Genomic DNA, 27,100 nt, shown 5'->3' on the forward strand with positions numbered 1-27,100 from the left:
ATAGTTGGATCTCAACGAGGAACCTTTAACCCATTCAGAACCAGTGTCCATTTCAATGAGCATGTTTTGTAAGATTTTGGCTCAATGCATTTTAGATTGTACTACGTAACGTTTTTTTGTCTTAAAAAATAGGCATGATTTGAACAAGTTTCACACACATGTTGTGTTTTCATGTTATATGGGGACTTTCCATTGGCAATGTTTATACTGTACAAACATATTCTATCCCGTACACTAAATATTTACATTTTCAAGAAACTTAGAATGGTTTATGCTGTTTTCCTCATGGGGACCAAAAATGTCCCGACAAGGATTTTGGACACTGCCTTCTTTGTGGGAACATTCTGTCCCCATAATGTAGGGTTTACCTGCTCTGTACATAATGGACATTACAAACAACAATTGAAATCTTATCATAAAACATTTTTTTTTATTGATTCTCACTTACGGCTACATTTAGAGTAGAACTGAAGCATGGTCATATTTTTTGTGTCCCTGGAACATAATTCAAGAGCAACGGGTCAATAGCAGACATTGGAAATTCAAAGTACTCTTTAGAGAGATTATTTATAGTTACATCTTTTCACTTAAACCTTACTTTCATTGGATTTCATCAGTTCAAAATTCTGTCGAGAATGACTAATACAGAGCATTTGCTTCAACAATAAACTCTTCACTATAAAAAAACAAAGTGTCTCTTCAATTTCAACAAACCCATGAATGAGTCCACAGAGATTTGCTGTTCTTTCTGATCAGGAAAAACAACCTTGATATAATGAAGACTGCTTGGAGGTTTGAGTGATGTCTCCAAACATCCAACCTGAGCCATGAACACATCTAAAATCCCACTTATCCATGATATGAACCGCTGGTGACAGTCAAAGCGTGCATGCACAAGTGCAAACGTTGCATGCACGCCTCTAATTTCCACACCAGAGCACACAACCCCAGCGTTTTTCATGCTGACAATGACACACCACTGTCGAGACCAAAGCACCTGCTCATAATGATGGGAAATTGTAGGCTGCCTCAGAGTTCCTGCTGAGCATGAGGCCCACGGAGAACAACAGGCGTACATGTGTTCGGCACAGGCACAACGGCAGGTAAGAGCGCTCAAGCGAACTCAAAATGGAGGAAAACAACAAGCCACTTTAGATGAGGCCTTCTGAAGGCACTGAAAAGCCAATGACGTAGCTGTTTAGAACAGTTCACAACTCAGATTTAGCACTTGATATCAAGTGGCCATCCAACACTATACTAAACGTAACCTGACCCATGAAGAACCTTTCCACTGCACAAACGGTTATATGAAAGAAAAGTGTGAAAAATCATACAGTCTAAAGAATATGTTTTTTTTTTTGTTGTGCAATTAAAAGATTTCATGGCTGTAAAAAGTTCTCCACCGAGCCATTCATGCTAATTAAGCACAATCATATGATTGTTGTACACTGAAAAAAGTGAACAAGGCATGTCATTACTCTAAAGAAATTTTTATACTTGATGTAACACAAAACAATTAATTTTCTATCTAGCCATCAGTTTAATGTAAAATTTTTCGTTGATTTAAATTAAAAGTAAGTATTGTTAGTGTAAAGTAAATGGATTTCTTTAAATTAAAGTAAAAATATTGGTTTCCGTTGTCACGTGACTTCTGACGTCATCCGTGCCGTGGTCGTGCGTGAGACGTTCAGCTTTCCGCCATCTTGTTAAACCGCATGGAAGAACTCAGCGTGGGAAAACGGGAAGCAAGAAAATTGGTAAGTAATTTTAAACATATGTTTGGGCGTGTTATAAACATAATATATCAGGGCTTGACATTAACACCCGCCATTCGCGTGTGGGTTTCAGCTGTGGTGTGTAACAAAGTAATGTTACTCCCTCTATCATTTTGGTGGGTTGAGTCTTCTCAAAAGGCATCTCTTATACGATAATCGCGTTGCGCATTAGAACAAACACACGCGATTCTTTTGAGTTTATGAATACAATTTCTAATAATCAAAAGTTGTTCAGATTAGTCATCGCGTAAGATTAGTTCAGAGCGCGCGCGCGCACGCGCGCGCTCTCTCACTGAAATCTGCACGCAAACCAGAGATGTACGTGCGATGTAATTAGCCTACATCATAGATTCATTAAGTTAATCATACAGTGATTGACAGGTTTTGTTCTATTTCAGCAGCGAATAGTTTCACAGATATATCACATCAGAACCATTAGTGCATTGGATGGCCAGCTCTGTTTCAACAAGAGGAGGTAAAAGCATTTATTTGTAATGAAATTTTTTAAAATGTGACTAATCCTGAATTTACCATAGTTTTTATAATTGAATTTTGGTATGTAGTATTTTTGAAAATGTCTTGGATGCCCTAATTATAACTTTTGTTGTTTAATGCTTTGTGTGTCTATGTATTTTTACAACTAATTCTGAAAGTAAAATCACTTTTTTCTGTTTCTCTTTCTTGTAGATTAATGCCGAATTTTTTCTTATCACGACCTTACCTTTGCAATCAAGATTTATGGCCTCTTTGGACAGACAGAGCTCTCAGCTTCTCCAGGTGATCAGGAGCGAAGGTGGACTCCTTCGTGAAAAAACTAAGGATACTATAAAAGTTATGGATCAGATATTGGTTGCATGAGAACAAAATTGCTTGTGGCAATCAATTTAGTAGTGTTTTGGTCTAATAAAAACAATACATTTTGTAGAGTCCGGACATAGACGTCAGAAGAGAGTGCCTGCTGAAGTGCCTGATCATGTACCTTGGTGAAGATGCAAGCTGTCTGATCAAAGAATACCAGGTAATGTAGACAAATTGCTGAAATTTTGTCCAACCATGTTTGCCTTAAAGGGTTCGTTCACCCAAAAATGAAAATTAAGTCATTAATTACTCACCCCCATGCTGTACCAACCCCGTAAGACCTTCGCAACACAAATGAACATATTTTTGATTAAATTTGAGAGCTGTCTCACTACCACATTGGCTTCTTAAGGGACTGGCTCTTGACGGCCCAGAAAGTCAAAGAAGAAAATGTTTAAATATCCCAGGTGACTACGGTGGCTCAACTATAAGTTTATCAAGCGACGAGAATACTTTGTGTGCGAAAAAACAAACAAAAATAATGACTTTATTCGACTATTTCTTTTCTTCCTTGTTGGCCTGAAACGAGACTTCCTTAGATTTCCACGACGCATGCGTGAGAATTGCGATCTCCTTCAACTACTTCATTTCAGTTCTCGCGCAATTTAATTTAGTTTAATTTAATTTAGTAAGTTTGGTAGTGACATATCGCTCAAAAGTAATTGTTATCATTTACACATCGGCCTGTGTGACTTTCTACCACAGAATACAAAAGAATGTATTTTGAAGAAGGAGTAGTTCACTTTAAAAAAAAGTTTTGCTGATAATTTCCTCACCCCCATGTCATCCAAGATGTCCGTGTCTTTCTTTCTTCAGTCGAAAAGAAATTAAGGTTTTTGATGAAAACATTCCAGGATTTTTCTCCATATAATGGACTTCAATAAACCCCAAATGGTTCAAGGTCCAAATGAGTTTCAATTTTCTGTTCTGTGATACGCGTTCGTGACGTCACGTAATACACAATTATGTTGAAACGAACGTGCATCACAGAACAGAGCAAGGCGAGCATTTGTGCTTATAAAACGTATTATTTTTTAAATGCCCGATTGTTTTGCTAGATAAGACCCTTATTCATCGTCTGGTGTCGTTTAAAGCCCTTTGAACAGTTTGCACTGAAACTGTCATTTGGACCTTGAACCGTTTGGTTCCCAATGAAGTCCATTATATGGAGAAAATCCTGTAATGTTTTCATCAAAAACCTTAATTTCTTTTCGACTGAAGAAAGAAAGACATGGACATCTTGGATGACATGGGGGTGAGTAAATTATCAGCAAAAGGTTTTTTTTAAGTGGACTAATCCTTTAAGAGCCCCCCATTCACTTGCATTGGTTTTGTGTCCATACAATAACAGTGAATGGGGGCTGTGCTGTTCTGTCACCAACGCTGTTCAAAATTCTGCAGAGTACAGTAATTCATACTGGTTTGAAATGACAAGAGAAATTTAAACGATGACAGAATTTTTATTTTGAATTACTTAGGGATGGGCAATGATTAATCGCGATTAATTGTTAGCAAAATAAAAGTTTGTGTTTACATAATATATGTGTATGTAGTGTGTATAATTAATTTGTATATATAAATACACACACACACACACACACACACACACATGCATGTATATATTTAAGAAATATTTGCATGTATATACTTTATATATATTTATACATAATTAATATTATATATAAATATAAATATTTGACATGTTAATAACACATTTTTCTTAAATATATACATGCATGTGTGGGTATTTATATATACAAATTAATTATACACACTACACACACATATATTATGTAAACACAAACTTTTATTTTGCTAACGATTAATCGCGATAAATCGTTGCCCATCCCTTGAATTACTCCTTTAATAGGGGTTGGTTCACCCCAAAATGCATTTTGAACGCTGTTGAGTGGATTGATAAATGCCTCTGATTGGCCATTGTGGTACTGCACTCAACAAATATGTCTGTGATTGTCTACAATGGTCAGCAACTGGGAGCCTTTGAAAGTGTTTAAAAGCATTTTCAAAGCTAAAGAGAGTGTAAAAGTACATCGTCACCCAAAAATGAAAATTGTCATCACTTACTCTACTCTTGTAATAAACCCTACAAATTTTATTGAAGATATTTTAATTAAAGTTAACAACAGATGTTTGGGCTCTACATTGACCTTAGTAGTACAGCTAACTAAATTTTGGGGCTGGGGGGTTTTTTCTTCTTCCACAGTCCCTCAATTGCTCTCTGTTTTTGTATGTTTTTAGGATGACCAGAGGGAGGAAGCGGAGAGAGAATTTGAAAAGACCACTATGGCATTTTTTGTGATCCGTGAAAGTGATGCTCTTAGTCGTGTGCTGGACATTTCCATTGCCATTGAAGTACTGAAGGAGTTGCCCACTGTTGCCTGTGCCTGTGCCATGATGTTTGGACTCGTTTATGCACTGAACCTAAAATATCCTGAAGGACTCAAATATACTTTTGAGGCCTTTCAGATAATAATCATGGACATAGAGAGTAAGCAGATGAGCCGAAGGGTGCAGAACCTCTCTTCAAAGCTGCAGGGGAAATTTGTTTCCTTTGACCCAGCTACAATTTTCTGCTGAAGTTTGATGTTTACATTGTTAGACATTGTGTATGAGGATACTGTACACGTAAAAGAAAAAGTTATGACAAAATAAATTGTCAAAAGTTTGATGCTTGAAGTCATTTTTCTTAAATGATAAAATTACACATTCTGAAAGTAAATAAATTTCTTTATAATACATTAATATTTTAAATTGTATTTTTTTGGATATTTGGTTAGATATGTAAAGTACAATAATTAAGTCAATACAACTTAAGAAAACATTAAGACAAAGTATAATTTGATATTTCATTCAACTTAAAAACTTTATTTGATTCAAAGATTAATTTTTACTTTAGCTAAGTAATGGATGGTTAATTCTCTTCAAAGTAAAAATTTTAAGTTGATAGAAAGTAAATCAATTAGATGTAACCAGTTGACGCAATTTTTTTACTTTGATCTAATGAGACACTTTTTTCAGTGTATTTCATTATTTGCATTTAGCATCTTTTTTGACCATGACCTACAATCACACAAACAGTCATGTAATCTATTTTTAGGTCATTGGTTGAGAAGTACACTTTTTCCATAAGGTTCTTCAGTGATCCTTTAAAAATGACCAAGAACCATTTTTCAGGTTCTTGAGTTGAAAATACAGATCTTGGGAGATAAAAAAAAAAAAAAAAAAAAAAAAATGTATTCATTTGTGACAATAAAAATACATAAAAATGTAAAAAATAAAAAAATTAAATAAAGTTTATATATATATATATATATATATATATATATATATATATATATATATATATATATATATATATATATATATATATTAGGGCTGTCAAACGATTAATTGCAATTAATCGCATCCAAAATAAAAGTTTGTGTTTACATAACATATGTGGTTGCACTGTGTATAATCATTTTTGTATATATATATATATATATATATATATATATATACACACATATATATAAAAATACACACATGCATGTTTATATTTAATTTAAATTATATATAAATCTATATGCATGAATATATATATATATATATATATATATATATATATATATATATATATATATAATTATACACAGTGCACCCACATATATTATGTAAACAGAAACTTTTATTTTGGATGTGATTAATCATTTGACAGCCCTAATGTTTATATATATACATACATACATACATACATATATATATATATATATATATATATATATAAAGAAAAATAAATATTAAAGAAATAATAAAAAAAGAGAGAATGAAATAAGTTCTTTGAATATTAAAGGTTCTCCATGACACATGATTGCAGAATCCTTTTTGGCGCTAATTGGAACATTTAATTTTTAAGAGTTCACGATAACACAATAAATGCAATGAATTGCATCATGCTACGCTTCCTAGAAGAGCGACTTCTCTTATAAGTACATTACAAATAAGTAATTTAGAGCTGTGAAGCACTGGTATCTACACTGCATCTCTTCCAATTCCATGTGCTCTTTCCAAAGGTCAACCGGTCAAATAATAAAACACAGTATAACCTTGTATGTGTTTGGCCTTAACGATGCAATTTTAAATATTTGGACGAGGTCCAAAGCAGCATTAAAAAGGAAACAAAATACACTCCGTGGCCCTCTCACCTACCGCACTCAGAGGCTGTAATGGCCCGTTAATGTCATTTCGGACTGTCAGTATAACCCAGCCCAGCTGAGTCAGTCCGCTTTCTTTGGCAGGGCACTGCTCTCGGTTCTGCAAGCATACCCTTGGGGCCGCGCTGCCCGAGATCACGCCCGACTTGCCTTGAGCCATATTTTTAATACAAGGACGAAATGTGTTAGCACAAATCATTATAATTATGTTCTGTGCGTAGTATCGCAGCGATTATATAAGTTATGTTGCCATTACTGTTCCCTATAGTCTTTCTCTTCACCCCTCTCTCGAGTCCTTTGCTGATTTCAATGTGCCTCAAGCTGACCCAAATGAAAAGCATCTGATGAGCACGTCCACCGTCCTGATAATAATAATCATACGCAATTAACAGGTAATTTATGGAGCGATTGGTCTACAGAAGGAGCCATGTAGTGGAAACCTGGAGTGGAATCTAAATTTCAGCAGAGGAGTGGTCTCAAGAGGAGAGTGTCACATCTTCATCCTAAACTTTGATCTCAGCGGTATGTCTATGCGAATGAGCCTTATACAATCAAATAACAATCATATTTTTTTTTTCTGTCAGGAAATAAATAATAAACCCAAATGTTATTTTCTTCGACTGCAGGCCTGCTGCTAAAAATAAGCAAACGACACAGCGCCACTGTCCATGGTGCTGAAATAACATCAAGTCACACATACTCTAGTCAAAACGCAAAGGTTTCATCCTTATGTATATCGACTAACCTTCTCAAAAAAAAAAAAAAAAGGTTTACTCGAGAGCTACTTCTATAATATTAGACTGAAACTAACAAAAGCCTTTTTTTTTTTTAAAGTCCCTGTAAAGTCAAAATTAAGTATGTGTTCTGAGTTTGTCAGACCACAGAAAAAATGTGTAATTAGCCACCCAGCCAAATTTGAATGATAAAAAAAGTCGGGTTGTACATAAAATAAGCTATCAAAATCATGAAAAAATGAGCAGATTCTCTGCTCTCAAACGCTGGGGGCGTGTTCTCTGGCTGTGCTGAAACCACGCCCACTCACGGGAAAGCTGTTGACGGTGATATTAGCTGATTAGCTTTTGGAGACGGGAGGATGAAAGCTGAGGCGGGAGATCGTCGTTTCGGCCCCCGTTCACCAGTAACAGCGGATTATCAGTGAATTAGCCTATCAGTGAATCCAAGTTGTCTCTGAGGAAAGTTTATAAATCGATCCAGTGTAAAATAATCACTACAGAGGCGGGTGTTGGGGGTGATCCTCAGCTCTTCATCAAGGTAACGTTAGGCTCTCTAAAAACCTCTTCTTGATGTGATCGTTTTTAGGGGAATTTAAATGAAGATACCGATCTGTTTTGTACATGATCACATCCAGGTAGTAGCCCATGCATGTCCGTGTCGAAGGCATATGCTCAGCTGTAGTAACTATAGTACTAACAGTCACTCGCGATTGAACGCTGAATGCGAATGTGCTCGGGGAGTATGTGTGTGGAGAGGGGGATATCAGACTCAGTGCGTCATCAAATAGGGGGGTGTCCAGCAGCTCATGGGTTCCAGTGCGTCACGGAGCCCTGTTTTAGCCCCGCCCAATTAATCCGTAAAATTGCAACGGTGAAAAACTGTGGTCTAACTCCACATTTCAGTACTTCACAGTTCACAGACTTTGTAATAGGTTTTAGCAATACATATGTAACATTTATAATGTGTTTAGAACTTTTTTGTAGAATTGACTTTACAGGGACTTTAACGCCTCTCAATTTTTGACAATGGAGCGCACTGAAATAACTTGTGCCCTTGGGACATTACTTTGAATCAAATCCTGTTCCGGTGGGTTTAATTGTTGAGGAAGGCAAATAAACGAGTGGCAAATGAAATTCTTGCAGGGCAGCTTGCACAAATAGATTGATAATGTGCGCCAGCCGGCGTAAAGTACGTTGAGGTTTCGATATTACCTGTTCTGCATATTAATGTCTCTCCTAACCTGTCCTTCATCCAGGACAAAGTTCTAAATCTCAGGGAGCCTTGAGCCTCAGAGGCGGTTCATCATCTCAGTGTAATTTAGGAGGACGAGCAGGGAAAGGGCAGAGAACTCCAAAAAAAAACTTTGGCAGACCAGAGCTATGAAAAAGACGCAGAGGTGAGCGAATTGGAACCTACAATCGAAATGAAAATCAGACATGTGACTAATCAAATGCAGATTAGTAAAACAACAACAACAACAACAACTAAATAAGCAAGCATACAAAAGGTGATAATCTCAGATCCACTGAGATGATGAGAAAGCCACTCTTGAATCTAAAATAAAAACAAAATGAACAGCTACACTGCTAAAAAAGGATCTGATTTTTCTGACAATAAAATAACTATTTGGATTAACACCAAGGGACACATATATGGAAGTTTTCCCTTTAATTATTGTTTACTCTGAGCGGTGAGGTTTTTTTTTTTTTTTTGCTTCAGAGGGTGCAGTTGGTTGTTAGTGCAGTATTGAAAACAGATTAGCGCTTTACCACTTGACACAATTGGGCATTTCTTTCAAACTTAAATCCTGATCACAACTCTCAGCTGACTCTCAAATTTTCCACCCCATTGTAGAAGATAACACAATTCAGAAGAGAAGATGAACTCTCTCAGGGGAAAAGTTCAAAATGCCAGTAACCTAAGCTACACCCCCATGCCAAGCAGAGTGAAAGGAGTAGATCACTTTAAAAAAAAAAAAAAAAAAAATTGCTGATAATTTACTCACTCCCATATCATCCAAGATGTCTACGTCTTTCTTCAGTAGAAAGAAATTAAGGTTTTTGATGAAAATATTCCAGGATTTTCTCCATATAATGGACTCCTAGTGACACCAGGTCATTTAAAAAATAAATCAAAAAGTTTAAGTTTTATAAGCACAAATGCTCGCCTCGCTCTGTTCAGTGTTGAGCGTTCGTGACTCTCCCGTTCGAACTCGTTCATCAAAATGAACAAATCTTTTTTCGAGTCATGACTCCTAGATAAGACCCTTATTCATCGTCTGGTGTCCTTTAAAACCCTTTGAAGCTGCACTGAAACTCTCATTTGGACCTTGAACCTTTTGTTTTCCATTGAAGTCCATTATACGGAGAAAATCCTGGAATGTTTTCATCAAAAACCTTAATTTCTTTTCGACTGAAGAAAGACGTAGACATCTTGGATGATATGGGAGTGAGTAAATCATCAGCAAATGTTTTTTTAAAAGTGAACTACTCCTTTAAAAGGTGCTATATGTAACTTTTCTTCTAAAATGAATCCTTTTTGTATTGCCTGTGTGTGAAGGGGTTCTGATCACACATTACAATGATCCACTTTTCTCCAAATAGGCCAGTATTCCTATTTCTATGTGAAGTCTCCGGGTCGGATTTTCTGCGAAATCCATCGGATGTGACGTGCATGCGCGCTTCCGAACCTCTCTCCTTTTATATACAGTTTATGCGACGGCACTGCAGCTGATGAGTGTGGAGTCTGATAACCCCAAAAAACCCCTGCCTCCAACACAAACTACACATAAATATAAAAAAATAAAACAAAACTTTACCTGCTAATGCTCGTCAGGCCAAACGTGAATCGAATCGACTTAGGACGAAAACACGGATCAACATCGGCCACGGAGAAACCTCCGCTATTTTTATTGTGATAAATTACAAGTTTTATGCTGAAATAAATAATGGTAAACTGTAATGAAATAGCAATGTAAACTACAACATACATGAGACATGAAATGAATACAAAAGGTATGAAAGGTGCTTTAGGATGTAATTTTTAGTAGATCTACTGTCTACGTCACTCATCCCACACTACTATCATATTGTTTATAATGCACATTTCCAGACACATTCAGTAAAGTAATGTTACTTCCTACGATACTGTTACACTGAAATTGTTCAGTCTAGTTCACTAACCGTTTTCGTTATCGTATTATACATTCACCTATGTTGACATTATGCACTAATAGTTAGTGAAATTCCTTATGCTAGATAACACCACAAATGTAACGTTATCATGGTATGAGCATGGAGCATTAGTTCAACGTCAAGCTGATAAAAGTATCCTATTATTGTAATGTTGCAGTGGGAGTTTACATGAGTTTCCAGCATGTTGTGTGATGTGTTTAAAGTCTCAGAGTGCTCGCTCGTGTTTGAGAAATGTTTGACATTGATGATAATAACGTGAAACTGAACACTGGAGTAATGATTTTTACATTATACACTTCTAATGAGCTTAATATTCTGTATGAGAAACGGTGTGCTGACTTTTTCAATTAGCCTATGTACTTTTTTGGTCCTGCTCCTGAACTTCATTTTTTTTTTTTTTTTTTGCTGGGACTTCAAGTTTCTTTGAAAATTCAGCTTGTCCATCACAGGAATAAATAGCATTTATTAAGTATATTAAAATTGAAAACAGCTATTTTAAATTGCAATAATATTTCACAATTTTACTGTTTTTAGTGTATTATTGATCAAATAAATGCAGACTAGATGAGCTTAAAAAAATCTTAGCAACCCCAAAGATTTGAATGGTAGTGATTTTGCTTAATGTAATGTTAAAAATGATTATAATGTTATTTTGTACATATCATTTACAATAACATTAGACCCTAAAGCTCAAATATCAGTGCCTTTGGCATCAGCAAAACTCTGTGTATATGCATATTAAATACATGAACACAATTTTATTTAATAAATATTTATATAAATCGTCAAATAAAGCGATTACAGTAAAAATGACAAAATTTCTCTTTTGGGTGCCCTATCCCTTTAAGAAAATGAACGAGGATTTGATTGCCTTCTTTTGACTAACAACTCAACACACACACACACTTTTTTTTTTTGAGTTTTAACAGCACACATAAATGCTTCCCACGATGAATACTGATGAATTGCACCGCACGTGAATTCTTTGTTACTTTATCCCCGCCAGGACTAATCCGAGAAAGAGAGAGAGAAAGGTTCTCACCTGTATGTGGCTTCTAAATTCTTTTGATGTCAGTCCCATCTCTTTAATCAGTGGTTTGGAATCCTGTGACCTCTGACCCCTCCCCTGTCTCACAGCACCTGTGCCACAGCCAGGCGTGTCACCTCGCTGTCATGTCAGCTCTTGTACAGTGACTGTGGTGTCTGGGTGTCTGGCCCCACAGAGCCCCTGATTGCTCCCCCGGGAGGGTGTTCAAGAAGGTGGGCGAAGCCACCTGCCACTGCCCTGCAGCAATGGAGGAGAGCTGAGGGCCTGGGGCTCAGCATGACTGCTGGAAATACAACACATGGTGCTGCCAAATACCATTCCAATAGGCGGGAAAGAGAACGAGAAAGCAAGATGAAATAACTGCAACGGTTGCGACGTGTGACAATGTTGGCTCCTTCGAAGTGAAAAACTGTGCCTGTGGAGACAGCAAAGTCACTCAGGACCAATTTTCCTTCTGCTAAACCAGGTGCAAGCAATTACATGAAATGATTGGACAATCAGTCAGTCTCAAATACTCAGAAGACACCATAAACTTCCTATCATGTGTTTATGTTTCAGGTGCGGTTTCTGGGCAGCAACCACTCCAAAGGGAGAGAAAGGTGACAATGGAAGAAAAGCTCCGACATGCTTTATGAGGTATTTTCTGTGGAAATAGCCAGCCTGTCAGGCGCTACAAGAAGGCATAAACAACCTGTTGTACCTTTTAACTGTTGTATGCTTTAAAAAGACCCAGGGGGAATTTTAAAATACTGCCGCTGAGCTAAATTACTTGGGGCTCTTTGGGGACCCTTTGCAAGAACCATATACAATTGTTCTGTGTGAAGTATGCAACCGAATACCTGGTTAAAAGGAAATTTGTGGATAGAGATGCATGGGCAATATTATCTAGGAGTCAATTAAGTGCAGATGTGTGTCAACTATTATTGGCCCCGCCAAGAAACAAATAACATATCCCACATGTCTTAGTGTGCTTACCACTATAACTACAATGGCTATAGCCTGCTTTAAAGGCATTTAATAGCAAACAAAAACACTGCAATCTACCTTTTACCTAAACTTTTATTTTTTTAAGACCAAGCCACTTTAATCTGTATGGGGATACGTCAGCTACAAAATGTATTGTGTTAATGTAAATACATTATTAAATTAAAATTAAAACATGATTCCATTGGATTCAACATGAACACATATATAAAATAACCTACTCAACAGAATGAATTTTAACTTAAAAATTTATATTTTCATATTTATTTAAATGTACATTCGCATTCAAAATTTCATTCAAGTTCCGTGCATTTTTTTTTGTAATTCAATTCATCAAATGTTACAGTAAAGGACTTTTGAAATGTTACAAAAGATTTATATTTTAAATACATTTCTTTTTTTCTATTAAACAATGAATCCTATAATAAGCATCATATTTTCCACAAAAAAATATTTTGTATAACGCTGTGATGAACATAATAATAAGAAATGTTGTGAAAACATTCATAATACCGCTATTATTGTTTTTAGTGTATTTTTAATCAAAATAAATGTAAACTTGGTGAGCTTAAGAGACTATTTCAAAACTTTTTAAAAATCTTATACCGACCCTATACTGTACTTTTCTAACAATATAATTTCAATTAAATTTCAAATTTGATTCTAAGGAACCCAGCATGCTTAAATATTAAAACCTTATTGTGAAATTGAATTACACATGAGACTACCTGACAACCACAACTAAAACATATCACAACAATATACAAAAGCTTAATTGCTGTGCAAGAATGACAGTTTGTGAGAAGTTATTAATGTAACCCACACTGAGCTTATATTAAATTTTACAGCAACTAGTCAGCAGGCTGTCTGCATTATCTGGAACACCTTAACAAATGAGAACAGCTCAAGAATGCTGATTATGCCGATAGGACATGCTATTATTCCAACAAAATAGAATAAATATTTCAGAGCTTTCAGTGTTTTTAGCCTACTAAATATATGCATTCAGAAACTTGAAGTCTTTTCAGAAGCCACTACAATTGTGCAATGTCTCTTGCCAAGTTAATGTGGCACAAACCAGAGGAAATGGGGTCAATTAGATGTCCGACCTTGCCAGGCTTCCCACATTTACACGTAAGGCACTTAAGCAGAATTACAAAGACCTCTACTGGATTACAAGAGCAAATGTTTGTGTCTGCGGACATCAAACCCATCGTCTCTGACATCTGACATGGGCCATGTCCTCGGTATTGGCACGCTCTGGTCGCGCTCCGCTCCTCGGAGTAACTGTAACGCTATTATCTAATGACGGGGTTGAGATGCTGTGCTCACACGCTGTATATTTAGAACAGGCCCCAGGGTGCTCTTTGGGAGGTTAACATCAACTGACCCTGACGCGACCTTCTCTCTGGCACCCTGCCCGACCCATTAGACTTGGCTTTGCTTCTTAAAAGCATTGTTAGGAAGAGCCAGACATCAAGCAAACATACCTGGATGAGTCGGTGGGGGCGAGGGGCAGATAGACAGTCACATTTCCATCCATATCTCTATTTTAGAGAGCCTGTAAGCTGCATAGACAGAACACATAATGTTACTTAACATCAGTGTGCAGTGGCGCCAAAATAACAGGTTATGATTTCTTGGTTAATGTCAAGTTTTCATAAAGACATTTCTGTCTTTGTTAATGTCAAGTTGTCATAATCAAGATATTTTTGTCTTGGTTAATGTCACGTTGTCATAAGAAGTGTTCATGACAGGTGTTATGTCATGTTTATGACAGTGTCATCTCAGTTTTTTGCACACCCCTTCAAATAAAGTGTTACCAAATAGGATTACAATTTAAAACAACTATTTTCTATTTTTTAAAATGCATTTTTTTTCTATTGCAGTCGTCAGTGTCACATGATCCATCAGAAATCATACATTATGCTGATTTGGTTCTCAAGAAACATTTCTTATAACTGTCAAACAATTATATTTTTAAATCATATTTTTGTGGAAACTGATACATTTGTTCAAGATTCTTTGATGAATACAAATTTCAAAAGAACTAGTTTACACAATGCCATTTGTCCACACATGGGAAACATCTGACCATATGAATGAACCAAACCTGAGACATTTTAACCAACCAATCAGCCAACAACAATGACTGAGGCTAAATGTCTGACCAAGTTCAGTTGAGTTCATTGGCCCCCTCAGTTATGGTGCCCATTGTGATGGGTCTATATATGAGTGTGTGTGTCAGGATATAGGGACACTGAACAGCGCACTCCCACAGCCCATCTTCCCACTCCACCCGTCCACCCGTCACAGCCATGATCTTTAGCTTCATTAGCATGAGAATGGGGAATGATGAGATAGCTTGCATCAAATGGCAGCCGCCCGGGAGACGGCAGCGAAGAGCTGCCCGCCCCTGATACACACACAGAAGCACACAAGCACACTCGTAACCCAGAGACTCATTTTAAGGAAATAGTTGCACATTTGCCATACACACACACACACATTACAGCAGAAAGAGCTCTTTTATCACATCTCCTCAAGGAGCATGTGCCAGATATCTTTAAACTGGTTTGCGCTCTGTCGTCTGAAGTCACTGCAACTAGTTCAAAGAGTCGCACAGCTAACGCTCACTTCTGTTAGAGGATCTGCTGAATTTTTCCAATGTATGCTAAGCGGATATTGGATGTTTAAAATGTGGTGGGTTTTTTTTTTTTTTTGTAAATAAAAAAGTTAAAATACAACTATAGTTAATTGAAATGTTATATCATTAATTTAAATATTAATATATATTTATTTAATTTAAATATAATTAATTTAAATATATTTTTATAGATTTCCTCAAATAAATGTGTATATGCAACACATTCTCACCTCAAGGCGTCACCTTTGACCATGCTTCAATATTTGACGTTTTAGGCGCCCTTTAGCGTCACTTACATGACGCGATCCTACGGCGTCAGTTAGAGGACGCGGTTAGGTTTAGGTATGGGGTGGGGGTAGGGTACACGCGATCCTAGGGCGTCATCTAACTGACGCTAAAGGGCGCTTAAAGCGTCAGATATTGAAGCATGGTCAAATGCTTCCCAAGGCGTCAGTTAAGTGATGCCTGAGTGAGAATGGGCTGGTATATACAGTGTATATACACACATTTAACAATATTAAAAAATATTTTATTATTCTAAATATATTTTTAAATGTTATTGAGAATTTAAATCCTAAAATATATTTAATGGATATAATAAAATGACTTATATCATCATTTACTCACCTTCACTGCAGGTATGGAGTAACATGAAGGTGAGTAAATTCTCAATAACATTTAAAAATGTTAAATGTTTTCAATATATTCAAAAGGATATATACAGTGTATATATATATATATATATATATATATATATATATATATATATATATATATATATAAGCAATTCGGACAGTGATCTTTGTAATGAGTAATTACTAAGGATGAGTAAATAATCATAGCACTTTTATTTATGGATGAACATAAGTTGCTGAACTAAAGTGCAGCTGTTTATAATGTGCTCACAATATACATGGAAATGTTCGGTGACTGAATTTAACATCGCTCTTGCATCATCTTTTGCAACAAATATGAAATGTGCTCTGCATGAATGTGTGTGTGTGTGTGTCTGAGTCATGCTCAGATGACATTAACATTTATATATGGACTGTAGACAAGATAACACAACAATCTACCTTCAGAATTATCATACAATAAGTGCAATATGCCGCCAGAATACGGAATGAGAGAATGAGAGATGAAGAGAGACGGACGAGAGGAAGGGAGGGAGGCAAATTAATCATTTCATGACTTTCACAGGATGTAGAGATTGCTCACTGTTTTCTTGAAAACACCCTCATTAGTAACTTTCCTCCAAATTAGGCAGCAGATTTAAGCTAAACTGGTGTAATCTAGTAGTTTGTTGAATTATGGGTAATAAGATTATGACACTCTTTGTTAAGAATTCATGTTAGGGATTTTTTTGTTAAAAGATTGTGTTGACTTTCTTCTTATAGTACAGGACTACATTGACAGACAAATACTATAGTAACAAATTAGAGGGTTAGGGTTATTTGACCTGAAATTAAAACATTTACTCACCTTCATGTTGCTCCAAAGCTGTATGACTATTTCCTTCCTGCAAAAAGAAACAAAATATTTAAAACATTCAAGACACGTCACAACAGCTTAGACATCAATTAAAGTCATATGAGACTGGCGTGACATGAAGGTGAGAGAATTCAAATTTTATTTTGGGGTCAATTATAACTTAAGCTTTCGTACGCAATTCCATGGGCACGCTCTAAAATTAATTTGCACCGAGTAGATTCAAATTCAAGCAGATTAATGCAGAAAAAAAAACTTTACCAACAATCATTTTAATAATTTTCATATTTTGTGAGGCCTAATTGCAGCTCTACTAATAATTAAGTTTAAAATATCATTTAAAGTCCATATTTAGATTTCTGTTTTTCATTTGGCGACTGCTAGAGTATGCAAATAAGGTCTGCAAACAAACCCTTAAGATGAAAGGACAAATCTTTTATAAAGAACTGCTATTCTTTTTCATTTCCTTCCACCTCCTCTATCTGTAATTAGGAAGGCAGAGGAAGATGATATTTACTGTAATTGGCTTCTCAAACATCTTAATTAGCAGAAATCCAGTAAAATGCAACTCATTAAGAAATTCTTTGCCATGTGATACATCAGTAGGTTATTTTCTTGGTTACTTGATGGAAAGCGAGAAAAGTTGCACACCCCTTATATAAGAGCGCTCTCTCTCACACACACAAACACACACCCCGTTTAGATCACATTGAGTTTTCCCTCTGAAACAGATGTATGTAATGTGGACACAGCTGTTGAGGTCCGTCTCCAGTTGTGCTTCCTCCTCCTAATGACCTCCATATATCAATCACACAGACACACACACATATACAGTATACTGTACTGTATATGTATACTGTATATACACACACACACCAAAATACTGTAGCGTGGATGGTCAACTATGGCCCCCTGGCAAGCACAGTCTCATGGGATAGAGGCTCGCTTGCTCACACACACACCCACACACACCCACACACACACGCACGCACACACACACACACACACACACACAGGTGTCTGAACTGCCTGCGGTGGTGACTCAGATGCTCTTATTCTATCAGATCTCCTCCTGTGCCATATGGGAGTTGTACGTGAATGTTCCTAATTACCATATAAAAGCAGGTCAAGTGTCCAGTATCCCAGAACATTGACCCCTTTTAGTGTTGCCTTGATGTCTCAACTCACAGGCCGCCTTGAAAGCACGCTGACTGCTGTTGAACTTGATATTTTTCACTCATAACAACCACAGAAAGAGTGGTCGTAGCCTGAACGTGTTTTGCAAGTTGGTGTCGCGGGCGGGGCACAATTAATTAGAGATGAAGTTTGGGGACAAGCCCCTGGGCTCCCAGAGCTCCTTAAATTGCACATACACACATCTTCACTCTAATGCGTCAGTAATTTGTTCAATGCTCGGGGGGAGGGGGGGTTCCAATGCTCCAGGAACGCCACATAAACACAAGAGAAACAACAAGACTCACATGGCATCATCTCCAGAGAGATACAATACCGAACTCTCAGTGCAACACTTTTCCAGTGTGATTCATTGCAATCAATATAATTTTATTCTGACACAGTCCACAAAATAGTGTAAACAACTGAACAAATTCGGATATATTTCTAGCTCATTTTAACCCTAAAAAACACTTGTAGGAGTAACCAGTCTGGTTTAACCAGTAATGTGGTCACTAAGGGTTTAGTCACATGTAGCCTAATAATGTATTAGTAAATTTACTTACTGTACATTCACACCGTCGCCGATTTGAGCGTCAAAGAAGCTCTGGCCGCCCTGTCAAGGACGCTTGTCAAAAAGTACGGGGAAGCTTGTTGACGCTTTGGACTCTTTGAATGCTCTGACGTTGCAGGGAGAACAGAAGTGTCACAACATGAAATGTAATAAACAGAAAAAAAACAAGCAAAACTTTTTGAAAAAAATTACAGCATTTTTATAACCGTTTTGGTCACATTTGGTCGGGAAAAAAATTGTTAGCTATTATTATTATTATTGTGGTCAAATCAGTGTCACCATGAGCAAATTAATTGCATTCCCGCTTTAAAACGAACTTTCGTAAATATTTCAAATAAAAGTTGAGCTCATGCGGTTCATAAGGAAACAACGTCATGTCATAAATGATATGAAACCAGTAGGAAACACAGCAACAATTATGATTAGCTTCTCTTCCATATTCTCGGAGCTAATGTTTTGGTAGGAAAGAAAGTTCACATTCATGTTTCTCCAGAATCAGCCAGCGTGACGGACGTCTATATTCCGATTGGTTGCTGGCGTTTTGCCGCTGCTTGCCGCTGCACAGCGTCACAGCTCATTACCATAAATTTGAGCTTCTTTCAACTTTCTGATTGATGCTCAAAACGCCCAAAACGCGACACAGATGGATTTGACGCTCCTTGCTGAGAAATGCCAGCTTCCATTGAAAATGAATGACTTCCGGCCGCTTTGGAAACTCAAGTCGGCGGCGGTTTGAACGTACAGTTATAGCTCAATTGAAAAAAAAAAAAAACATGATCCCATTGTGCTTGATTCGAATAAATAGACTGAAAGTGATGGAGCAGGTTTCTTAAACAACTTTTAATAGAGCAGAAAATAACAGTAAAACTGATTAAATCTGAAATATAAGCCACTTTCCATTTTCGAGGCCGAATGGTTCTAAGAATAGTAAGTAATGGCTCCAGTTATATTTCCAGTTGAGTTTGGTACGGCACAGCGTGATTACAAACTGTTCTCTGCCTGGAATTCTCAGCATGGTTGGCTAAATGTGCGGAACCACGCTGACAGAATACGTGTAGTGACGTCGCCACTCAGATTTTTGTAATTTATCTGTTGCCTGCCAGCCAGTTTCTCTGTAGCTGGCTAAGCACGCTATATGAGTGACGTAGACACAAATTGATAATTAAAAGAAATATCTGATCATCCTATTCACATCTCATAACTCTTGCTTTACCAAGGCAATGACTGACGCATTTGTGTTACACTCAAAAGAGCTTTGCTATCAGCCCCACAGTGGAAAATTAAAGGAGCTGCACGTGTAACGGAGGCCAGCTAGTAGTTGCTGTGCGAGTAAACCTCACTCCCCTGATCTCAATAGGCGCTCTAGTGACAGACGCTAGAGGCTGCAGTCTTTAGCCTCCTTGTTAGAGCGCCTGACTCTCATGCCGGAGAGCCGGGTTCGAGGCCCGCTCGGAGTGGGTCGAGTAGGACCTGGGTGGAGGGGTTACATTGGTGCCGTGACCCGGATGAGAGTGAGGATTAGGGGGGTGAGTGTAACGGAGGCCAGCTAGTAGTTGCTGTGCGAGTAAACCTCACTCCCCTGATCTCAATAGGCGCTCTGGCGACAGACACTAGAGGCTGCAGTCTTTAGCCTCCTTGTTAGAGCGCCTGACTCTCATGCCGGAGACCTGGGTTCGAGGCCCGCTCGGAGCGGGTCGAGTAGGACCCGGGTGGAGGGGTTACATATGTAAGAAATTTATTTCAAATAATCATAAAATGGCCCTGATATGTCACATTAAGAAATCATGTTCATTTCAAATACTTTTGTATCACTGACAACAGCAGTCTGGTCAGGATATTTTCATTTAAAAAGTGAAGTTGTAGCCCTCAACTGTCATGTTGTGTTTTGGTCTGATGCTCCACCCTCCACCAATCTACCTATCACGAAGTCAGTAGTGTTGCAGCATTCGGGGTAAGGGTTTCCAGCTCTGCTCTAGTTAACACAGCTGCAGCTACAAACATGTGGGATAAAAAAATGTTGGATCCTGCAGCCTATCTGGCAACCTCGAGTCAGGGGGGAGGGGATACACCGCTCAACAGTAATTTGAAACTGATTGCAGTACCAGTTTTGGCCACAATCTTACATACAGCTCCTTTAAATCATACCGGCATGGAATGGAACGGTTAAAGTCGGCATGAAACGGAAGTTGAGATTGTTATTTTTTCCTTGTTGTGACGTATATCCGAGTGAAATGGCTTCTGAAATTAGAAAAAAAAAATGTAGGGCAGGGCTTGATTTCGTCCTTCGGGAATTGATTGGATCGTTTGAGGTTGGGCTTTGCAAACAAAATGGAGGCAGATTTGAATGGGATTCTCTGAGAGGCGGTGCACCGATAGTCACACCCTCATCGGCTCTGGCCGCACCCTTTCAACCATTGCACATGACCGAAATAGAAGAGAGGTCGTTTCGATGGGGGTGGGAAGGGTAATGTATTTGATTAAAGATTATAAGGGTACATGAATTTTTAAAAAATAATAAAGTGCACCGATAAATCATTTATAATAAGCACTACAATATTACATATAAAAAGAAGATTTGTCAAATTTGATTTCATGCCGACTTTAAGCAATGAGAATGATTGGTATGGACAGTGGGAAAGTGGCTATTGAATTTGAAACACACTACCATTCAAACGTTTGTGGTCAGTAAGATTTTTTTTTCAGTAAGAAATGTATACTTTTATTTGACATTTTGACATAAGACATTTATAAAGTTAAAAAGGTTCCCGTTTCAAATAAATTCCGTTCATCAAAGATCAATGTCACTTCGACCCAGAAAAATAGTTCCAAGTTTTACGCACTAAAAAGAAAAGTCTTGGTGTACATAGAAATGCAACAATTCTCATTGGAAAGAAAAAAACTTTCCTTTTTACTTCAGTGCATAGAACAGAAATGTTTCTGGGTCAGAGTGACTCAAAATGAAGGACCAGGTCACATATAAATGCACAAGAACATTTTCACAATGCTTGACAAAAATGCAGTTAGCATACTGACATATCAAGTAATTTAGTCTCTAGTCTAGAGACTGGATGCAAAAGAGAGTCAATCCCACATACCCCCCATGTTAAAATGCCTTTACAGCAGAAAGAAATGTGTTTACAGCCTGGTGCAAAAAGTGATTTTGGTCTATAAAGCTAATTTTACCGTTCATGACAACTGTGAGGGGAATGATTTTTTCTTTATAACTCATCCGCTTAAATTATATTTAGCCTTAAAGTTCTGCATAAAGGCGTGGCAACCTGAGTGACAAGTGGATTGCCGGTGCTGTCACTAATTCTTTTGTCTGCTGTTTGTTAGTTGTCACGCTAAGATGGCGCTGCCATCTTGTGCTGCCAAGATGGCGACGGCCGCCTCCGCCCACTATGGGTTTCAAAAATGCTCTTCAGAAACCTACGAGTGATGTCACGGACACTACGTCCATGGATTTATCATGAAATCACACACCCTCCCCTTGATTAAATCCAATCACAAGTGGTCACTAGAGATGCATTTGAGATGCACGTTGATGTAAACAGCAATTGGTTTTGATGACCAAACATGATTGGACGGATGCTAATACTGGTCTAAACAGTGATAAAGTCCATGTGGTTCACAGTTCTTTATAATGTGTGAATCTCTAACATCTAGGTTTATGTTTTTTTTAATAAGAAACTCTTATAATTATACATTTTATCAGTATACATGTTCCCAGTTAATATGCAGCATGACCTTGGCATTGCAAACACCAAAATCCACAAGTTAAGCCAGCAGTTAAGCATGATGAGCAATTTCAGCAATAGGCCTAACAGATCCAAACAACACAACAAGCAATTAGCCATTGACAGTCTGCTGTTTCTGTTCTGTTGTTTTCATGTAATCTGTCAGAATCATCATCAGGACAAGACAGGAATGATTAAAAGGAAGGCTTTGTACAGTTAGTCTTCCAAAAACCCAGTTTCCTAAACTCGCACAGCTGCAGTCTTGTGTCTTTTGGCTCGGATTCCCCTGCCTTGTCAAGACACAGTTTAGAAGGAAAGCGAGATGTCAATACGCATTTCGTGAAAGTAGGGAAGCAGGCAGGAGTCACCTGGCTCACAGCATGACAGATGCCCCACCGAACCGACGAGAGAAAAAGTGCCACTGAGAAACTCACAGCTGTCATGCACATGCAAAGATTTCAACATGTACATGACATCCATCCATCCATCCATCCATCCATCCATCCATCCATCCATCCATCCATCCATCCATCCATCTATCTATCTATCTATCTATCTATCTATCTATCTATCTATCTATCTATCTATCTATCTATCTATCTATCTATCTATCTATCTATCTATCTATCTATCTATCTATCTATCTTATCTATCTTATCTATCTAATCTATCTTATCTATCTATCTATCTATCTATCTATACATACAAAGCTTTGTCAAACTTTTGTCTTGGTGTGGCTAAAAATTTTGCACCCTAAAACTGCTAAGGAATTAAAAGTGTATTCTCAATTCAATTTTGAATTGCGCACAAAAATCGAATCAATTTTGATTGATTGTTTTCGTTTCTTTAACCAAGCAATTTGGTATGCATCTGCAGCACATGTGACCATCTGCAAACCTGTGTATATTTGTGTGGTGAGTGACCAAGTTCCAGGGTCTGATGGGGTTTCAGGCAGCAGCACAGGCTGCAGGAAAGATAAGATTCCTGGGTGGGTTGTCTGCAGGCAAGGGCCTCTGCGCCCTCCTCCACAGGCCTGCGGCGAGGAGAGGAGGGGAGCGTTATCAGGGCAGCAGAAGGCAGGCTGGGTATACACTGCCCTCCCCCTGCTTTTTTTTTTTTACTTTCCCTCTCAGTTTTACTTTCTCTCACCTGGCAGAACCGTGTGAACGAACGTGCACCCCTGCTATCTCCCCATTCACCATACTAAACATCTGCATGTTTCTGTTTGTAAGTTTCAGCGAGAGTGAATTCAGAAGAGTGGAACTGCAGGTGGGAAACAATTGTCTCTCTCCAGAGCTAAATATCAGTGCTGGGAGAATTGAGGAAAGAGGAAGTCTGTCGAAGTGAGAGTATATTGTGGTGTGTACAGCAGCAGAAATACCATTTAAACTGATCCCAGTGGTGCTACTGGTAACGGAAGTAGATGAATAGAGGGAAAATCGAACAATGCATGTCAACTGACAGAGAGAAATCCAAGCAATCACTCCCCCATTGCAATTTCCTATTGATGAAAAATGAACGCACGTTCTCCAACAGCCTGCTAATAACAAATTAGCCTGTTTGTTAGGGAAAAATGTAATCAGCATGAGGAGGTGAGAAGACACTTGAAGGTTAATTGGAAGCAGCCCTTCTGTAAATGTCAACGGAAATTTAGGATCTGCTCTCAGTCGTTGACTCTACACTCAGACACCCTTACTTGGGTTAAGATTCCTCAGACCGTGACATCGCTAGTTGTAAAAGCACTCTTCTCTTGCTTGCTCTCAGAACAAAGAGTAGGGTGACTAAAAACATTGCAAAAAAACAAATACAATTCCTTTGTGTGGGGGAAGCTCTGCTTCAAAGCCTAATGCAGAGAACCAAGACATTTGTTTCAGAAGGAACTATTTGTGGAAGATGACATCTTTTGATCAAGTTATAAAGCAGTATTATTATATGAAAAGTGAGAAGAAAAAGATCATGTACCATTTCAGTTCAAACTAAAAACAGAAAGCTGGGGTTGTTTAAGTAATTTTATGTGGAGCAATACTTATTGGTTGGAAAAAGGAGAACAAAGGAACTGGATGTTCAGACCTATCTATACGTGGAGTAAAAGTAATACAGACTAGCTAGAAGAGCGAGGTTTACTGTGAAATATACCGCAGGGAACAAACAGACAAAAGAGATAGACTAGGCCAGTAAAAACATTAAGCGCTGGAGGATATTCTGAGATGAAAAAGGCCATTTTAATCTAAAAGCGAGCACTCACTCGCACAAATGTTGGCAAAGCGAGTGTCCGTGCTGCCATCGAAATGACCTGCCCAGAATGCTGTTGGTATTAAGACAGTGTGGAAAAACACACATCCAATTGAAGCCAAGCCATCAGCCTCATGTGCCAGAGCTCTGCACATCACTAAAGCCGCCCAAGTGACAGCGGCTGTCAATATATCGATGGGATGTCAGGAAGTCTGTTAGGCTTCTGCCGCATACAGACGATGAACTGCCAGCCCTGCATCTATCTGCCCTCTCCTGACGCTTTTCCGTTCCTCCAACTGCCCGAACCTCAGACACAGGCCGTGATGAAACGGAAAACACCTGTCCTGTTCGATCTTCCGTATCAGCCACACACACGAAGCCAAGTCGCACGGCCAGATGAACATGTAATGTAGAGAGAGGAAGTGGGGGATAGAGTGAGAGTGAGTGCAAGAAGAGGTTAACAAGGTATAAAGAGAGCAACTCCAGCTGCGCTAATGTCTGCCATCTAATATTTCTCATTAATGAAGCCCACAAACAATAGCTTTTCCCAGGCAACCACATTAACTTAGATTACACCGACCTGATACATGCACATGCAGGTCTCAAAACAGCATCTCTGGAACACACCGAACCGGAAGCATCACCAAAGATGGATTTATTTGAATTGAACTGTGACAGCGAAGGGATGAATTCAGTTCTTGGTGTTAATGACCTCTTAAAATATCAAACTAATGTGATAGGACACCAGTATCTGATATCCAGGAGATTTCATTGCTGCTTAATTGGTTGGGCACCAAGCATAGTCCACTGAAACCCACACTTGATCCTTTTCAGGAAGACAACACTTCTGGTCTTTAGAGAACTGCAGTATTGCAAGATGAGAAAGGAAATTTGCGAGTCCATAAGCCACTTCTGGAGGAAAAATGACTGAATAAACCATTAACGTACCTTGTCACAAAAGAGACAAAAAAATAAGATAAAATTTTTTTTTTTTACAAACAGAAAAACAAAAAAGTTATACCTGTACCCTTGAAACTTGTTGTTTGCGTGCATCCGTTTGTGCTTGTTTGTGTTTACGCAGCGTAATTGATTTAGAACTTTGTACCTCCAAAATCCGAATAAGTTCAAAAACAAGCAGCTCTTAATCATCACAGAGGTTTCTAGACACAAATGGAATACACATATTTTCATTTGGCTTCTTTGTGATGTTGTGCAACTGGGCTGTGATCCGTGTACGTGCCAGCAACATCTCAGAGCCTCTGCCAGGTAGATTAGCTCAGAGAAGCGAAGCAGAACCGCGCTTCTGATGCGCCGTGGACGTATGCAAATGTGCGGGGAACGCACAAACAATTCAATCACTTTCCTTCCTGTCTGGGATGCATGCACAGACATGATATCTGAAGTTTCAACAAGCTTACAGAAGCTAAGAACCAGTTTTAGAGCCACAGAAACTTCCCCTGTAAGTTGTGTTTACAAAGTGCTCCCGTATCAGGCCCTCCAGAGTGGGAACGGATAAGAAAAATTGCTCCTCAGTCTAACGACGAAGCAGGTTTACAGCAAATATTAGACTTTTCACTCAAAACACCATGATGTGCTGGTGCTTTAATCCCCAGGAGATCTTTTCAGATTAAAAGCTCATCATTTAGTGACATCGTTTAGCGATATTCTCCAGGATCCCATCAGCCGACTCACTGTCAGCCGTTTACGGCAATTACGGCAACACTCCAAACAAACTGCATGGCGCTACCTTTATCATCACATCGGTGTTTGTTAAGAGTGAGCCGGTCCGTCTCGAGCTAATATGCGATTAACGACGCCCTGTCATCCGAACGTGCCGCCCGCATAATTGTGCCACTCTGATACAAGCTAATGATTTGATGAACAAATTATTGATCTAATGGTCTGGGCAGACGCACCACAGGTACGCCGGTAAATAAATAAGAACGCTCCAGTTCTCCCGGACGGTGGACTCGTCAATCTCGGGAATTGCCTCTGGAGTGCTTCAGTCAGTTAACATTTTAGAAAACCGCCACCCCATTAATAATAAAGCCATATTAACATAAGTGAATTCCTCCACCGTGTAGGATTCACTGAGACAGTTATTAAAGTCCAATTTGGCCCCATTAATAATGCATACACCTTTGACTCTCCAGTATCAAGATTATGTGGAATTACTGAGGGCATACATTATTTATCAGCGACATTCAATTGGGGACCTTGATGAGCCTTAATTGGTGGTTGGGGGTGTCATTAGGCTGTCTCTGATGAGACCTGTCAATCTCCCCTCTTGTTCCTCTGATGCGGACAGACCTGCCCGTATCCTCAATGCCACCTGTGCCACCTGTGCCATGGCGGATGACAGCAGCGACACCCCGTTATTGCCAGGTTGCGCCCTGCCCTCTCGCTCTTGTCCGTCAGACCGGTTTGAAGGGGTTTCGGGA

General features: G+C 38.4%; 1 protein-coding gene across 2 annotated transcripts; it reads left to right on the forward strand.

The window, feature by feature from the left end:
- The first annotated feature begins 1,448 nt into the window (after positions 1 to 1,448).
- LOC120479103 (uncharacterized) lies at positions 1,449 to 5,319 on the forward strand. 2 transcript variants are annotated; one of them, XM_089123822.1, is made up of 5 exons: positions 1,449 to 1,757; positions 2,174 to 2,250; positions 2,463 to 2,606; positions 2,701 to 2,793; positions 4,893 to 5,319. In XM_089123822.1, the coding sequence occupies exons 3-5, from the start codon at positions 2,514 to 2,516 to the stop codon at positions 5,229 to 5,231; spliced, it is 525 nt and encodes a 174-aa protein (XP_088979948.1). In that variant the 5' UTR covers positions 1,449 to 1,757; positions 2,174 to 2,250; positions 2,463 to 2,513; the 3' UTR covers positions 5,232 to 5,319. The 2 variants fall into 2 exon arrangements, with proteins under 2 accessions (XP_088979948.1, XP_088979949.1); XM_089123823.1 differs by having other exon boundaries at positions 1,456 to 1,757; positions 2,463 to 2,552.
- The last annotated feature ends 21,781 nt before the right edge of the window (positions 5,320 to 27,100 follow it).

This window comes from Pimephales promelas, chromosome 19 (assembly GCF_988280905.1).
Source record: "Pimephales promelas chromosome 19, fPimPro1.hap1.1, whole genome shotgun sequence".
NCBI lineage: Eukaryota > Metazoa > Chordata > Actinopteri > Cypriniformes > Leuciscidae > Pimephales > Pimephales promelas.

Coding starts and splice junctions, on each gene's coding strand:
- LOC120479103 (XM_089123822.1), top strand. CDS start 2,514: ATGGCCTCTTTGGACAGACAGAGCTCTCAGCTTCTCCAGGTGATCAGG. Junction 2,607..2,700: donor AAACTAAGGATACTATAAAA/GTTATGGATCAG, acceptor TACATTTTGTAG/AGTCCGGACATAGACGTCAG. Junction 2,794..4,892: donor GTCTGATCAAAGAATACCAG/GTAATGTAGACA, acceptor GTATGTTTTTAG/GATGACCAGAGGGAGGAAGC.